This window comes from Sparus aurata, chromosome 10 (genome assembly GCF_900880675.1).
Source record: "Sparus aurata chromosome 10, fSpaAur1.1, whole genome shotgun sequence".
Taxonomy (NCBI): domain Eukaryota; kingdom Metazoa; phylum Chordata; class Actinopteri; order Spariformes; family Sparidae; genus Sparus; species Sparus aurata.
In genome coordinates, this window is record NC_044196.1 from 2374474 (window position 1) to 2389636 (window position 15163).

Here is a 15163-nt window from a genome sequence, read left to right on the forward strand (position 1 = left end):
CCTAAGGACCTATGCACTCAGACATCGTTATGCAACTGCCACACAGCTGCAGGCCCAGTTACGAGATGTGAGGGGTACTAGGGTTTCCAGACAAACCATTCGAAACCGACTCCACCGCTTTGGCTTGAATGCCAGACGACCATTGCAGGTGACTCCACTGACACCAAGACACCGCCGTGAAAGTTTGCAGTGGGCACAAGACCATGTGACCTGGACAACTTTCTGTTCATGGATGATAATGCTCCACCACATTGTGCCAGAACTGTCACAGCTCGACTTCAGGAAGCACTTGTGGATGAGTGGAACGCATTGCCTCAGAACAACATCATGAGGCTAGTGAGAAGCATGAGACGCCGCTGTCAAGCTGTCATTGCGGCAAATGGTGGAAACACCCACTACTGACATTGTCAATTTTTGTTATTTGGGGCTATCCTTGTTATTGTCTAAATTTTCGGGGTAATAAATATTAAACTGATGAAAATGGTGTTTCTTCTCATTCATTATTAGTAATATCAAAGGGAACTTTTACTTATTTCATTAAAATTCAGACCAAATAGGAAAAGCACTCATGTAAATAACAATATCCCTAACTTATTGTGAGTAGTGTATAATCAGTTCTTCATGTGTTTCTGTGAAGAAAACATGTTCCTGAAGCTGAAACACACTGATGAAGTGAAGATGACACAGATCCACATTAAACACTTTGGACTCTAAAAAACACTTAAAATATGAAAGAATGTCCATTTATTCATTGATTAAATCATCTTTTACAGCAATAAATAGTATATGCAATATGTGTATATATTTCACTTTTGGTGTGTATTTCCATCAATGGTTTGGTCTTAAATCCCATATAAAGTGGCATTAAAAGGTATTAAAAGTGTTAAATGTGAGTGTTTCTATCTGTAGACACTCTGTAAAGGTAATGATACATGTTGTTACTGCAGAGACCTACTGTCTCTACATCTGAGGTTGTATTTACACTTTACTGTCAAAGGATCTAAACCATGTTTCAGTCCAAACCATCATGTGACATCACTCTGACATCACTCTGACATCACTGATCAATAGTCATCAATAGTGAGTGTGTAGACTGTGTGTGAGAGTCAGAGTGAAGAAGAAGCTGATGAAGCGTCCTCCTGTCTTCATCCGTCCTCCATCAGCTACTTCACCTCCATTTAGTCTCTGATCCAAAGTCACATCAGATCAATAATCAAAGATTGACCAACAGACCGATCAAACAGATTGATCAGCCATCAGGAGCCGGCTCAGTGTCGGATCAGTTTGATCTTTGATCTGAATTCTCCCTGCAGAGGAGACAGAGGACAGTTAGACGGAGACAAGCAGCCAACCAGAGACAAGCAACCAACTAGAGACAAGCAGCCAACCAGAGACAAGCTGCCAACCAGAGACAAGCAACCAACTAGAGACAAGCAGCCAACCAGTGACAAGCAGCCAACCAGAGACAAGCAGCCAACCAGAGACAAACAACCAACTAGAGACAAGCAGCCAACCAGAGACAAACAACCAACTAGAGACAATCAGCCAACCAGAGACAAGCAGCCAACTAGAGACAAGTAGCCAACCAGAGACAAGCAACCAACTAGAGACAAGCAGCCAACCAGACGCAAACAACCAGAGACAAGCAACCAACTAGAGACAAGCTGCCAACCAGAGACAAGCAGCCAACCAGAGACAAACAACCAACTAGAAACAATCAGCCAACCAGAGACAAGCAGCCAACCAGAGACAAGCAGCCAACCAGAGACAAGCAGCCAACCAGAGACAAACAACCAACCAGAGACAAGCAGCCACCCAGAGACAATCATCCAACTAGAGACAATCATCCAAACAGAGAAAAGCAGCCAACCAGAGACAAGCAGCCAACCAGAGACAAACAACCAACCAGAGACAAGCAGCCAACCAGAGACAAGCAGCCAACTAGAATCAATCAGCCAATCAGAGACAAGCAGCCAATCACAGACAGACACACAGACCTCTGTTCTGTATCTTTATACTGACCTTTGACTTTGAGCTTCACTGTTTTCACTCTCAGGATGTCTCCGTCCTTGTTGTAGACTCTAGACCAGTATTTTCCTGTGTCTGTCTCTTTGGGGTATTTCAGGGTCAGACTGAGGTCTCCAGTCTTCAGCAGGTATTTCTTCATCTCTGTTCGGTCTTTGTAATCCTGGTCCTGTTTCTCAGGCTGGTCAGATCTGTTCTCATACAGGTGGACTCTCCTGTATGATAATTTATAGCGGTACCACTCCACTTTAGCGTCCTCAGGCAGGTCAGGTGTAGTTCTGAAGGGCAGCTGGACAGACTCCTCCCCCTCCTCCACCTCCACCTGACAGTCTGAGAGGACAACAAAGCACAAAATCAGCTGTACAGACAGCAGCAGCAGTTTTCAATAACTTTATTGACTGATTACAAAGCGGTAGAGAAAGCTGAAGGACAGAACCAGATGAGAGCAGCAGGTAACTGGGGACAGAAACACAGGAAGTAAAACCAGGTTTTCAAGGTGTTGGGCATGATCACAGTCCTGATGGTGTTGTGATGTTTTGTCCCTGTGGTCTTCACAGTAATGTCTCATCTCAGTGTTTAACTGCTGTTTGTTGCTTCTCTTTGTCACATTCACATTTCTGGACGTCACATTCAACATTTTCTTTGATCAACTTCTTCAACAGGAAGTGAAGATTAGTTAAAAAAAAGTCTAAAGGAATAGATAGATAGATTAGCCGAGGGGAAGGGCCAAAGTAGGCTCATCCGATATGCTCATCAACTATGTGCTGCAAATGTATTTTTTTTGCGAGGTATGGGTCCCATTTTGTAAGGACCCTAGCATCCGTGTGATTTGGTACACATGGAAAACACAAAGCTACCAATGGGAAGTGGTAGCATCAGTGGAGATCAAATTTATTTTGTCTTTACAATTATTTTCATTTTTCTATTTGCTTTTGTTTGTTCGGGTGGTTCATACAAGAGGAAATGATGGGATTTGGCTCAATCAGATGAACAGTAGGAAAGGAAACCTAAGGCAATTGGCTTTTTTAAGTTGTTTGGTTTTGAAGGTAAGGGTGGGGACCTTGTATAAAGGGAAGAAACTAAATGATAAAAAAGGTATGCCCCTTTAATGATGACAGACATTAAAGTAATCTCACTTAATGTGAATGGATTAAACAACCCTATTAAGAGGGAAAAAAATTCTGTTAAAATTAAAAAGGGAAGGGGGGATATAATATTCCTTCAAGAAACCCATTTATCAAAAGGGGAACATCAAAAATTAGAACGAATTGCTGATGCTGTAGTCTTTTCCTAGTTCTGCAAGACGAGGAGTTGCAATACTAGTTCGAAATAATATACCATTCCTGGTTGGAAAGTTTCTTGCAGATAAAGATGGGAGATATATATCAGTTGAAGGTAAAATAGAAGAGACAGAAATAACACTGTTAAACATATATAATCCACCAGAGCAGGGACTGGAGCTAATGGCCAAAATGATAGCATTAAAGGGATAGTTGGTGTTTTTTGAAGTGGGGTCATATAAAGTACATATCTATAGTCGATCTGTTTCCTACCGTAATCACCGATCAGCGCAGCCTCAGTTTGGAGAAGTAGAGAGCCACTCCAGCCCAGACGCTCAGCTTTGTACTGCAGTGAACGGGTCCAGCAAAAAAGCAAAATTAACCACCTAAAACAAGACTCACCTAAAAAAATCTATATCAGGTTAAGTGTACTCAACGGCAGAACCCATGTATCCCTACGCATGAATGCGTAGGGATGCGAAGGTTCTGTGGTTGAGAAAATGTAGTGCCAAAAGAAAGCGCAGTCTTACAGTGATGTAAATTGGTGTGAATTTTACCTATACAACGTACACTTGAACTGATGTAAAAAAAATTACATGAGCCTTGTTTTTAGGTGGTTAATTTAGCTTTTTTGCTGAACCCCGTTCACTGGAGTACAAAGCTGAGCGTCTGGGCTGGAGTGGCTCTCTACTTCTCCAAACTGAGTCTGCGCTGATCGGTGATTACGGTAGGAAAGAGATTGACTATAGATATGTACTTTATATGACCCCACTTCAAAAAACCCGAACTATCCCTTCAATTACTTCAGAGGCAAAAGGGACAACGATAATGGGTGGTAAAGCAGAGAAAACTGTTAGCACTGTTAAAGAGGGCAGAAGCAGAAATTAAGGAGGTAGAATCATGTCATTAATCAAGAGCATAGATTTTCAGTTTGAGAGCATGATTTCATTCCTTTTCAGTGACACAGCTTCGCGTACTCAGATTTTTTCTCCTCATGCTCACATTTTGTGCTTGCATTTAAATTTCTTCTGCTTTCTTTCAAAATGTCTGCTCGAAGTAAAAAATCACATGCCTGTGCTCACATTTCTCCTTCTTGCATACAAAAATGTCGCTCGCATTCAAATGTGCCCTCTGCGTGCTCAGATCTAAATACACGCGCTCAGAACACACACCTGTTCACAGGTCAAGTTCTGCTCTCGGATCTTTCCTCTGCTCACGGATTTTTCTTGTGTATATCAGCACTGTCTACTGCATAACATATATCCCGCTGCCTGGGTAGCTGGCTATTGGCTAATATGGTGAAAGTAGAGCCGCTATTGTTCTACTTTATGTTGATGTAGCTATTGTAATGAAAAGCACGGGCGCTCGTGTATTGATTAACTGATATTTTATTCCAAAAGTCGTCATAAAATAAAGGGAACCACCACATTTAACAGCCTGGAGGATGAAGTAGATAAACCCGGTAGAAAGAGTGCCCGCCCTTATGCGACGCTCCTTGAAGTACAGCGAACACAGCCGCAAAGAAGCGGCTATAATCTGATTGGTCAACAGTAGCAGGCCTTCTATTGGTTGACAGTGCTGATACACAAGAAAAATCTGTGAGCAGAGGAAAGATCCGAGAGCAGAACTTGATCTGTGAGCAGGTGTGTGTTCTGAGCACGTGCATTTAGATCTGAGCACGCAGACAATTAGACCTGAGCGCGCAGAGGGCACATTTGAATGCGAGCAACATTTTTGTGTGCAAGGAGAAATGTGAGCACAGGCATGTGATTTTTTACTTCAATCTGACATTTTGAAAGAAAGCAGAAGAAATTTAAATGCAAGCACAAAATGTGAGCATGAGGAGAAAAAATCTGAGCACGCGAAGGAGCTGTGTCACTGAAAAGGAATGAAATCATGCTCTCAAACTGAAAATCTATGCTCTTGATTAATGACATGATTCTACTTCCACAGAAATTGGTGTCATAGATGTTTGGAGGAAAATACACCCTAATGAAAGAGATTATACTTGTTACTCAAAAGCCCATAATAAATATTCAAGACTAGATTACTTCTTCATGTTTAAATCAGATTTAGAAAAAGGAAAACAAAGCTCTATTGGCAAAATAGATATATCAGATCATACCATAATATCTATGGAGCTAACATTGGCAATAGAAAAAGGTGTATCAACTTGGACACTAAACAACTCTCTTCTAAATGATATCGAATTCAAAAACAGAATGGCAACAACAATAAAACAATATATCGAGATTAATGATAATGGGGAAGTCTCCCCCCTCATGGTTTGGGAGGGAGCTAAAGCAGTCATTAGAGGGGAGATAACAGCTTTCTCTTCACTTAAGAGAAAGCAAAGAGAAAAGGAAAGAAATAACTTGGTAAATAAACTGACAATACTTCAAGAAGAACATAAGAAGAGAACATCCAAACAAATACTGGATGAAATAGATGAAATAAAAAAAAGAATAGATTATCTAGATATGGGGAAAATAGAAAGGGAATTAACCTTTGCCAAGCAGAAATATTATGACAGTGGACCTAGGGCCCAGAAACTTTCAGCATAGAGGCTACTAAGACAGAATAATAAAGGTAGTGTGTCAAAAATTAAAGATAGAACTGGTAATATGTTAATAAAAAGATCAGAAATAGCAAAAGAATTTGTTAAATATTACCAAAAATTGTATGCCCTGGAAAAACAGGAAAATCGGATGGAAAAAATTAAAAAGTATTTGGAATATATCACTCTGCCAGAAGTAACAGAAGATCAAAACAATCATCTAACTAAGCCAATAACAGAGACGGAATTGTATGATACTATAAAAAAGACAAAAAATTAGAAATGTCCAGGAAGTGATGGATTCACAACTGAGTTTTATAAAGAATTTCAAACTTTATTAGTACCTTTGCTATGTAAAACCTTTAACTGGGCCCTGCAGAACAGACAATACGCAGATACTTGGAATTCAGCTGTTATCACATTAATTAATAAAGAAGGTAAAGAAATAACAGATTGTGCCTCAAATCGCCCAATATCTCTATTAAATGTAGATCATAAATTACTCACTTCAACTCTTGCAAATAGACTTAAAACTATTATTCCTAATATTATAAATCTTGATCAATCAGGTTTTGTTTCAAATAGAACTCTGGGAGATAACGTTAGAAGAACCTTAAATATGACAGAAAACTCTTTAAAGACAAAACAACAAATGCTCCTCTTAATATTAGACGCAGAAAAAGCATTTGACAGGGTCTCTTGGTCTTTTATATTTGAGGTGTGTCAAAAATTTAAATGTAATAATATATTTATTAGTTGGTTAAAAATGATATATAATACACCTAAGGCAAGAATATGAGTAAACGTTATAATATCAGACTCTTTCAATCTTTTCTGGGGAACAAGGCAGGGAGACCCTCTCTCACCCCTAATCTTTATTTTGGCCATGGAACCTTTTGCAGAGAGAATAAGACAAAACTGTAAAATACAAGGACTATTGGTGGGACAAGAAGACACATGGGCAAATACTGGAATACATATGTATCTGCAAAAATAACTATCAATAACATCCGAAAAATTGAGAACACATGTATAAGAAATACAATTGGTAGGTATTAGCTCAGCCCCCTTGGCTCTGTGCTAAAGTCAAAGTCTTCATGATCGTCGGTGTCGTAGACAGACATGTTTTTAACTTTCTGAGCAGTAAACACAACAAAACAGACTGGCAGCAGCGTGCAGTGATACGAATCGAGAGAAAATACCGGCAAGCGATTATGAGGTCTGACTTTTTCATGGACAACGGTTTTGTGATACAAATGTATCACTCTTTTGAACACATTTTGTTTTGAGAAGAAAAAGGCTTTATTTTCATGACCCCAGACAACTTGCCGGACTACTTTCGTCAACACCAAAACCGGGCAAGAACTCGGCGCACAGGACACTGTCGGGGGTAAGTCAGTGTTGATGCATGACACTGCTGACAGGGATGCCATACAGATTCATATAAAAAAAAAAAACAACTATCCCTTTAAATGATATGCAAACCACGCTCTACTTGCCCCTCCCCTCAGACCCCTCACTCTCGATGCCAAAACAGTGACAGAAAGTTGAAACTGAAAATCAGTGACACTGAAAAAAAAACTGACATTGTAAAAAAAATCTGTCACTGAAAAAAGAGTGACATGAAGAAAAAATCTGAAGATTGTCATTGAAAAATACAAAAAAATCCCAATAAAATGAAATGATAAGATTTTGGATTTGAATTATTTGAATTACTTTCTTTTTTCAGTGCTAATACTTGTTTCAATGCCAATACAACTGTTTTCAATACAATTGTTTCAATGACAATGTTTCTTTTTTCAGTATTGGTTTTGTTTTCAATGCCAATTTTTTTTTTGGAGCCAAATTTTAAAGTCACCGTTCTGGCTCCATACTACCTGGCGAAAGAAATAGGAACACTTAAAACAGTGAAGGACATACAACCTTTAGTAATTTGTGTATTAAACATATTTAACAAAGCTCATACAAAGAATATATTAGGTCAGATCTATCGGATTGTGGAAGGAAAACTTCGAAGTCAGGAAACCACAGTAATTACTAGCTGGGAGAGGGAATTGAATTTAACTATATCACCAGAAATATGGAAGGAGATAAGTAATAATACATGGAAAACCACAAGCTCAACCATTTGGAGAAAGTATGCCTGGAAAATTCAACTACGCTTTTTTATAACACGTGTCATTCAAGCAAAGTACTCTAAAAAGGTAACACCAAGCTGTTGGCGAAAATGTGGTGAGACAGACGCTAACTTCACTCATATATTCTTCTCCTGCCCAGCTCTGCAGCGATAGTGGAGTGAGGTATGTGAAGCTATGGATTCCATATTTCAATGCCCACTTTTTTGGGGGCCTGAGCAAATACTACTTGGTAGAACACCACTGCCTCTCTCCCTGCAGACTGATAAGTATCTTTTTAGAATATTACGAGTAACTGCACTTAAGCAGATAACAAAAAACTGTCTGAAACCAGTAGCACCCCAACAAAGCAAATGGAAGGACTTGATTAATGAAGTATATAAAATGGAATAAATAATAAATCACAGGATTAGGAATTTATCTAAATTGTTTGAGGTGAGATGGAAGAGGATACAGATATTCCTTGAGCCTGGAGATATTCCCCAAACCAAATAAAGGCCTACAAAATGTGAACACACACTTATATGTATATATCTGTGTGTGTACATACATCTGCAAGCCTGTGTAACTTTAATTTTGTATGTGTGCGTGTTTTTTTAATTTATTTATTTGTTTATTTTATTTATTCATTAATTATTTCATTTTATTTATTTTCTTCTTCTTTTTGATTGTGGAATGTTAGGAATATGGGATGGGTTAGGGGATATGTACAGTAGTCACCTTAAAATTGGGTGTCAAGTAACTATTGTAAGGGATTAATTTAAAACAAATAAATAAAGAGTATAAAAAAAGAATGCAACAGTAATAGTAACACACTGAAAACAACAAGGTAACTTGATATCTTTATATTAAGTTGTCTTGTTTGAATAGGTCAGAAATTAAACTGCAGCAAAAGGGTAGGTCTATTTTCTGACATAATTTAATATGTTTAATTTAATTAAAGGTCCCATATCATAAAAAACAGGTTTTCTCTGCTTTGTACATATATAAGCTGGTCCTCCCTGAGCCTGCCAAATCCCCGAAAGATGAAAACAAGTGATACCTGCATGGTCTCTGCAGCCCACTTACTGCTAACACGGTGCTCCTACAGGCTGTTCAGATTCTGCTCCTTTCGTTACATAACAAAAGGAGTCATTATCATAGGCCGACCTCCACTGCGCAGTGATAGGAGATCTCAGAGAGGGGGGCATTCATCCCCGAGGTGAAGTTCGGTGTGTCCAGCGTTGAGACAGCAGTGTTTCACGATGTCGTCACTCAGAGTTAGACACGCAATTGCTCTGTTGTTGGTGTATAAATCAACATAAGTGCCTATATTCTGTTCCAGCTGCAGAACAACAGAAGACACAGTGGTTGTGTTTCATTTTTAACGACAACGTGCCGGCTGCGGTTTGTATTAGCTTGTATGTGTGTGCTAACCACATCACATTGGACTGCTTCAGTAACAAGGGTCAGTGCAAAGCTGGCTTTGCCTCGACACTGACCCTCGTTAAAGGATCAGTCTCAACCATACTGGACCCAGCAACTGCACCTAAGCCACCAATAAATGTCGCCACGGTTTGATAGTATTTACAGGACGAGTATGGTGAAGTCAGCTGGAAACTGGCTAACTAGTTAGCTCCACTTCGGTCCGCTATGCAATGGCGTTTGAAGTGAGTTTGATGTTAATAATGTTACGATGAAGCTTGGTTGTCACAGTAGAAAGTCTGGAAACATGTGGAGACTGGAGACAGAGATGATGTGAACAGTGTATAATAGTTTGGAGACTGTGTTGGAGACAAACACAGCTTTCGCTAGCTGGTAGCCATTAGCTACACGGTAGTAACTGCCGTACAACATACAACAGATACAAACAAACTAACATTATTAAGACACACTAACCATTCTGAAACGTCTTGCTGCAGCTGCGCAAAGTCTGCACTTCTTCCGGAGCCTCTCCTCCTGGGTCAAACTGGTACAGTTGAACGAAAAAATCTCTGTGAGCCATAGTGTTACATCCACCGTAAACTCTCCCTGAGAGTGACGTAGCAGGCAAGGTTCCCCAAGTAGGCGTGACAGACGGAGCTCATTAGCATTTAAAGGTGCAGGCACAGAAACAGACTGCTGTATAAAGAGCTCAGCAGAGCGACTTTTAGACAGCTGGAGCTCAGGACCACGGATGTGTTTGGGGCATTACATATCAAATACAGAGTTGTTGGACCTCTGACAGCTGTGTGAAATTGATGAAAAACTGTATAATATGGGACCTTTAAACTCTGCCTCATTGATCACCAGGATCTTAAAAGTTGGATTTATTCTCCACCTCAGTTCTAGGCTTTCTTTAACCCTCTGAAAATGATGGTGGATCATCTGGCATTAACAGTAACGGTGTTTAGCAATTTTGGGTGCAAATTCAGGAGGCCCATTGGAAAATCTCAAAAGATGATTAGATGGATTACATGCATGGCAGCAGGCGGTAAGGAACATTTTCAGCATCTTTCAACATGCTCACCAGTTATTATATTAAAGATATCCATATCTAACCATTGTGCTGCTCCAACAAGGGCTCCAGTACGATCGATCTGGGAGATAGTGTCAGTAGATTAGAGTTAAAACACAGACTTCGCTTAACCTGTGTAAATGCGCCGCACGAAACACAAACGTGGTGGGGTAATTTCTAAATCACTTGAAATCCCCAGGTAATACTAGTCCCATGTGAATAGGGCTTTAGAAATAAAATATAAAGTAAAAAACAACATTTTTATTTCAGGCCTTTCGCAGACCCCCTCCCACATTGGGGCCTGGTAATCAGTCCCAGTTCGACCCCTCAGCTGGTTCTCAGAGTTCCTCCTTCAGACTCCAGAGCTTTTACTGAACTTATCAGGTCTTTGTGACATTCTGAGTGTTCTGCTGACAGAGTTGCCTGATTTGGACTATTCCAAAACCCCACCACTGTTGTAAAGACACAAACTCCGATTTCATACTTTGGTGTTTCTTTGCAGTTTTTCTCTTCCAGTCAGGCCGTGTTAAAATGCCAACAGACACTGTTGGTTTTACATGCTATAAAAATAGAAGCTGTCACAAGTGAGTGATCAGAGAAGCCAACAGGGCTGATAACACAACTTTTAAACACATTAAAATGATGTTTAAAACAATAAAGCGATCCAGCCTGGCCACAGACAGTGAGTTATGTTCAGGTGTGTCCAGGTGTTTTGTCTCTCCACACATCACACAACTCCTGAGCCTACATGAGGTGAAGCAGACGAGTGTGAGAGGCAGCGTGAGGCTCTGCATGGTTCCTGTCTGACCTGCTGTCCTCAGTACTGTTACAACCTCCACCCATAAATACATATTCCTCATTATTACATTTATCAATCACTTCATTTAAAACATGTAGAAACACCACTCTCTCCACTCCCACAGCCGGAGCATCAATATTAATAAACACTATCTTTACGTCTTCACACACTGCTCTCACTTTTAACAGACGGCCTTTAATAACTTCTTCACTTTCTACAGACTGAGGAAGAAAGTTTGTGGGAACAGCAAGTCCAACCCCACAACTGTTACTGGTTTGTGACTGAAGAAGGTTTCAGCAGTCCACTCTGTCCTCCAGTCAGTCTGGTTATCAGCAGTACTGTGTGTCTCTGTACCAAAATAACATCCAGCTTGTTGAGAGAAGACAGCTTGAAGAGAGACGCCCTTTTCCCATCATCCCTTGCTCCATTTATATTCAAGCTGCCTATTCTTATGTCTCCCATAGCAGAGAAAAAAGGTGTCAAATAGAAAAGAGTGAACAAAGCAGAAAAAAGAAGGAATAACTGATACAAACTATTAAAGCTGCATTTCTTTGTTCTAAGTGATGAAAATATTTGTTGTTTCTTTCAGCTCGTTCCTTCAACTTTCTTCTGGATCAAATAAAAACATCACATTCAGATCAATACTGTCAACTCTGATTGGAAATCAATCAGCTGACTGATTTCAGTCTTATCTCTGACCTGTATCTACAGTACTGATCCATATCTACAGTACTGACCTGTATCTACAATACTGACCTGTATCTACAGTACTGACCTCTGACCTGGATCTACAGTACTGACCTTTGACATTCAGCACCACCTGTTTCTTCCTCAGAATGTGTTTCTCCCTGTTGTAGACGGTGCAGGTGTAGGTACCTCTGTCCCAGTCTGTGAGGTATTTCAGGGTCAGACTGAGGTCTCCAGGTTCCAGCTGGTTTCTCTTCATCTCTGTTCGACCTCTGTAATATATGTGCTGTTGTTTAGGCTGGTCAGAACCATTCTGATACACATGGACCTTCCTGTTGAATATGGAGCTGTCCCTCCACTCCACTTTAGTGTCTTCAGGCAGGTGAACTGTGGTTTTGCAGGGCAGCTGGACAGACTTCACCTCTGAATCCACCTCCACCTGGTAGACTGAGAGGACAACAAACCACAACATCAGCTGAACAGACTGCAGCAGGAACTGTGATGGTAACATGACCTCACTGTCTCATCCTTCTCTTATAATCCCAGACCTCATTGTCTCATCCTTTTCTTATAATCCCAGGATTCACATCCTCAGACAGCCTCCACTATTTATTTATATAGAGTAAAGTCTCTCATCTGATGTATTTTGCCAATTTTACACAAATTACTTAAGCCCTCTTCACATGGGACTAGTATAACCTGGGGACCTCCAGTAATCTGTAATAATTGTGGAGGTCGTCTGTGACCTTAATCCTGTGCGAATCTGCCACGTCCATAATTTGTAAAGTAAAAATTCCACCACAAATGACCTGCCATATTTCACCACCCACAGAGGTCATGTGATAATATAAGTCCCGTGCAAATCAGCATCTCTGTGATTTGGGGTCGTTTTTTGTTTTTCTTCAGGTTTTTTGTGTTTTCCACACCTTTTTTCTGCCTTTTTCCTGGTCGAGAATTATGGACGCTGTGTTGGCATTTATAAATGAAAGTTTTGACAGCATTTTCAGTGCCAATTCAGGAGGCTCATTGAAAAATCTCGAAAGAGATTAGATGGATTACATGCATGGCAGCATGCGGTAAGGAACATTTTCAACATCTTTCAACAGGCTCACCACTTACTATATTAAAAATATTCATATCTAACCGTTGTGCTGCTCCAACAAGGCCTCCGGTACGATCGATCCGGGAGATAATGTCAGTAAATTTGAGTTAAAACACAGACTTCACTTATCCTGTGTGAATGCGCTGCACGAAACACAGATGTGGTGGGGTAATTTCTAAATCACTTGAAGTCCCCAGGTAATACTAGTCCCATGTGAATAGGGCTTTAGAAATAAAAAATAAAGTAAAAACAACATTTTTATTTCAGGCCTTTCGCAGACCCCCTCCCACACTGGGGCCTGGTAATCAGTCCCAGTTCGACGCCCCTCAGTTGGTTCTCAGAGTTCCTCCACTTCAGACTCAATACAGGGTTCATACACATTTTTAGAGGTCAAATTCAAGCACTTTTCAAGCACTTTTAAGGGTCACATTCAAAATTTTCCAGCACCTTATCACTGGGGTAAATACATATCTACAGGAATATATACACTTATGTTTCTTTTTTTTCATTCTTTATCACAATTATGTACATTGCGTACATCTAAAATTATGTTTCATAACTGCAAAAAGTTTAGAAATTAAAGGAATACACAAAGTTTTATTTAAAAGACTCGCACCAAGACAAAGAGAGACCTGAGAGCACCCTGTACTTTACTTTTTTTGACATAAATATTAATGTTTCAAAATGCAGTGTTGGGAGTAACGCATTACAAAAGTAATGCAATTACTGAAATGCATTACTTTTTGCTAACGCGCATTACAATGCATTTTAAATCTGAAATTAAGTGGTGTGTTGTTTTTATACAAATTCGCCAACAACTTCCTGTTAGTGCTAGAGAACTATTGATTGAGGAGAAGATGACTGCAGCAGCAGACAAGTTGGACACTGCATTCGCAAGATGGACATGTGCTCATTATTTTAAGTTCGTCAGGGACAAGGATGTGAAGAATATTATAGTTAAGTGCACTTTGTGTGCGAAACCAAAAGATCTCTCTACCTGGCGAAATAGCACAAGTAATTTAACAAAACATCTAGAAAAAACTAAACAGCAAAACCTAACTTTCTCACGTTCTGCGATACTTGAACCTCGAGAAGTGAGGAGACTGGTGGCAGAGTATGTTGTTGAAGATATGCTGCCACTTTCAACAGTGGATTCTCCATCTTTTAGAAAACTTGTGAGCAAGATCCCCGTCCAGGCTAGCAATGACAAGGTAAGCTATCATTGCCTCAACAGGTTAGTGCTGCTGGGCTACTGACTATAATATAAAGCCACATAAATGTGGATTGCTGGCTGTGAAAACTTTGAATAATGTCCACAATATCTGAAAACTGTGAAATAATGTAAAATTTGTTAAAAAACTAAAGCCAAACTGAATTGGTAGCTTTAATTCATCTGAATTCTCTTCTGAAAAGAATGAACTTTGTAATAGTTGGGTGAGAATGAAGTATTAAAATGTATAGAGTTTGAAGAGATGTTACAGTGAGAATGAGTCAAAGACTCTGAATGAGACTGAGAAATTCAATAAATCTTGATGTGTCAATGATTGGGAATATTTAAATGAATTTAAACACAGTTCCTGGGTTGAAAATAATGTAGAATTGGTTGAAAAACTAAGGCCAAACTGAATTGGTTGCTTTAATTCATTTGAAGTCCTATCTGAAGAGAATGAAGCTTCCTAATAGTTTGGTGAGAATGAAGCAATAAAAATAGAAAATAAGGTTTGAGGCAAACTGCAATGCTAGCTTAAATTAGCTTAAAAAAAAGCAGCCGATGGAGTATGAAAAGATGTTACAGCGAGAATGAATCAAATACTGACTGAGAAATTCAATAAATCTCAACATATCGATGATTAAAACATTTAATTATTGAATGGAGTTCCTGGCTTGAATGAAAGAAAAAAGATAATCATTAAAAATAGTTTAAATGTTGGGAAATATACTGTGTGTGTGCATGTTTGTTTGTGTGCATGTGAGTGTGTGTTTAAGCATGGCTTTATGTGTGTGTGTGTGTGTGTGTGTGTGTGTGCATGCGTTTGTGTGCATGTGAGTGTGTGCTTGAGCATGGTTTTATGTGTGTGTGTGAGTGAGTGTGCGTGCATTTG

The 15163-nt window shown here is 39.6% G+C and overlaps 1 protein-coding gene across 1 annotated transcript in view; it reads right to left on the reverse strand.

Annotated features, from left to right (window-relative positions):
• Positions 1-729: 729 nt before the first annotated feature.
• The window catches only part of LOC115589993 (uncharacterized), a 32933-nt gene continuing 18499 nt past the window's right edge, over positions 730-15163 (reverse strand). The window contains exons 4-6 of the mRNA XM_030431220.1: positions 12074-12406; positions 2023-2355; positions 730-1307 (exon numbers count right to left, since the gene is read on the reverse strand). Coding sequence (XP_030287080.1) covers positions 1237-1307; positions 2023-2355; positions 12074-12406 — 737 coding nt within the window. The 3' untranslated portion in view covers positions 730-1236. The remainder of the gene's footprint in view (positions 1308-2022; positions 2356-12073; positions 12407-15163) is intronic.